This window comes from Myotis davidii, unplaced genomic scaffold (genome assembly GCF_000327345.1).
Source record: "Myotis davidii unplaced genomic scaffold, ASM32734v1 scaffold1204, whole genome shotgun sequence".
NCBI classification, from domain to species: domain Eukaryota; kingdom Metazoa; phylum Chordata; class Mammalia; order Chiroptera; family Vespertilionidae; genus Myotis; species Myotis davidii.
In genome coordinates this window covers 413,941-416,256 of record NW_006294755.1, presented here as the reverse complement: position 1 = coordinate 416,256, position 2,316 = coordinate 413,941, and the positions used below count along the sequence as shown (strand labels likewise).

The 2,316-nt window shown below is 51.8% G+C and overlaps 1 protein-coding gene across 1 annotated transcript in view; it reads right to left on the bottom strand.

Annotated features, from left to right (window-relative positions):
* Nucleotides 1-1,985, bottom strand: part of TECR (trans-2,3-enoyl-CoA reductase) — a 26,161-nt gene extending 24,176 nt beyond the window's left edge. Inside the window, exon 1 of the mRNA XM_015567485.1 lies at nucleotides 1,825-1,985. Within this exon, the coding sequence (XP_015422971.1) occupies nucleotides 1,825-1,839 (15 nt within the window). The 5' untranslated portion in view covers nucleotides 1,840-1,985. The remainder of the gene's footprint in view (nucleotides 1-1,824) is intronic.
* Between the last annotated feature and the right edge of the window lie 331 nt (nucleotides 1,986-2,316).

Here is a 2,316-nt window from a genome sequence, read left to right as displayed (position 1 = left end):
GGGGGGGGGGGGGGGGGAATAGGAAGTTAGTATTTTAAGGGTACAGAACTTCAGTTTTGCAAGATGAAAAGAATTAAGTTCTGGAAATGGATGCTGATGATGGTTGCATAACAGTGTGAACATAATGCCACAGACCTGTACACTTAAAAAGAATAAAGATGCCGAAACTGGTTTGGCTCAGTGGATAGAGCATAGGCCTGTGGACTGAAAGGTCCCGGGTTCGATTCCAGTCAAGGGCATGTACCTGGGTTGCGGGCACTTCCCCAGTGGGGGATGTGCAGGAGGCAGCTGATCGATGTTTCTCTCCTTGATAGAATTGTGCAAAGGAGCCCTAGCCGGTCTTGCTCAGTGGATAGAGCATCGACCTTTGGACTGAAGGGTCCCAGGTTCGATTCCCGCCAAGGGCACATGCCTGGGTTGCGGGCTCGATCCCCAGTGGGGGGTGTGCAGGAGGCAACCAATGAGTGATTCTCTCTCATCATTGATGTTTCTATCTCTCTCTCCTCCCTTCCTCTCTGAAATCAATAAAGAAATATTTTTTTAAATGATAAATTTCATACATATTTTACAAAAAAAATTTTTAATTAGGAGGTGAGGGGAGGAGAAAGCTCTCAACCTGCTAATTTTTATTTGGGGACCAGCATGACATAGTGGCTAATAACTAGGAACTCTGGAGTTTTTTTCTTGTTTATTTTTTTAAATATATATTTCTTTATTGATTTCAGAGAGGAAGGGAGGAGAGACAGAAACATAAATGATGAGAGAATCATTGTTCGGCTGCCCCCTGCACACCCCCTACTAAGAATCCAGCCCGCAACCCAGGCATGTGCCCTTGGCCGAAATCGAATCTGGGACCCTTCAGTCGGCAGGCTGACGCTCTATCCACTGGGCAAAACCGGCCAGGGCAAGGAACTCTGGAGTTCTGAGTTTCTTTCTGTGTTCTGCATTTACTAGCTGGGAACCTTTGAGCAAGTCACGTGACCTCTCTGAGACTGTTTTTCGGTTAAAAACGGAAATAATAACAATAAAAGTCTCCTACCTCATAGGCTATGAGGATAAGAGAAGAAGGAAACTGAATTTTATTAGCACAAGAGTGAGCACTTGCTAAAATGAGTTACTAAAAAGTCAGCAATAATTAAGTGATAAAATTACTAATATTATCAGAGAGATCTCTACGAGCCTGAAGAAACTTCGTTTTACGGGAAAAAAAGAAGCCCAGCTTAGGAGTCAGAAGACGGGCTAAGAGTGGCTGTGGGCGTGAGACTTCTGTGACACACAAGGGGTGACAAAGATGATCTCGTAGATTACCAGGAAGCCAGATCAGTTTTGTTGCTTGGCGGGAACCAGCCTGGCAGCACCTTCCTCTCCTCACCTCCTAAGCTTCTCAGGAACGTGCCAGGCGAGGGAAGGGGTCCAAAGGTCGTGCCAGAGAGGGCTGATAGCAAAGCCCCTTGCTAAGCCCGAGGTGGCGACATGGTGCCAGGTTGTGCAAGACACCTACGCATTGGGAGCAAGGGTCCCGCACCCTCGTTCCTCCCCTCCAAAGCCTGCAACTCTGCCCGCTGGGAGAGCTGCAGGAAACTGCAAACTCTTCAGGTGCAGCAGAGACCCCCAAGAAACGGCATCCCCAGAACAGCCTGGGTTGCAGAATTATAAATACCTCCTCTGCACATGCGCACTGAAATTTGCGAGCGTCCCGGGGCACAACCGCGCCCACTGCGCCTGCGCCGTCCAGCAGTCCTTCGGGCACAGGACAGAAAAGGGGGATCTAGTGGACCCGCGAAAAAAGAGTGGGTTTGCGGTGGCCGTATCCTCATTTCTTACCTCGTAATGCTTCATGATTTCTTCACACGGCGGCTACGGCTCCTGCTGCTACTGCCGCTGCTGCTGCCTCCCAGCACGCAACGCAGCACAGGTCCCTCACGCGCTCACGACTGCTGCGCGAGACTAACCACGGCTCCGCGTCCGCCCCGCCCCTCCCTGCAGCCCGTGCCCTTCCAGCCAATCAGCGTGTAGGGCGCCCACCTTCGTCCCTTCCCCACGGGGCTGGTCTGAGCGTAGACTAGCAGCTCTCACCATAATGCTAGCCAATCAGCTTCCGGAATCCATCGAGGAGGCGGAACGCGGGCACGAAGTGGGCGAGAAAGAAGGGGCGTGGCCCTCCACCAATCAAAATGAGTCTCGAGGCCGCGCGCCCCTTTCCCCGCCTCTTGACGGCGTCGCTGTGGAAACGAAAGGAAGCGACGGTTACTGCAAGGTGGGGGCGGGAGCAAGAAGTTGAGTGACAGGGAGGGCAGCATCCACAACGGGCGGCGA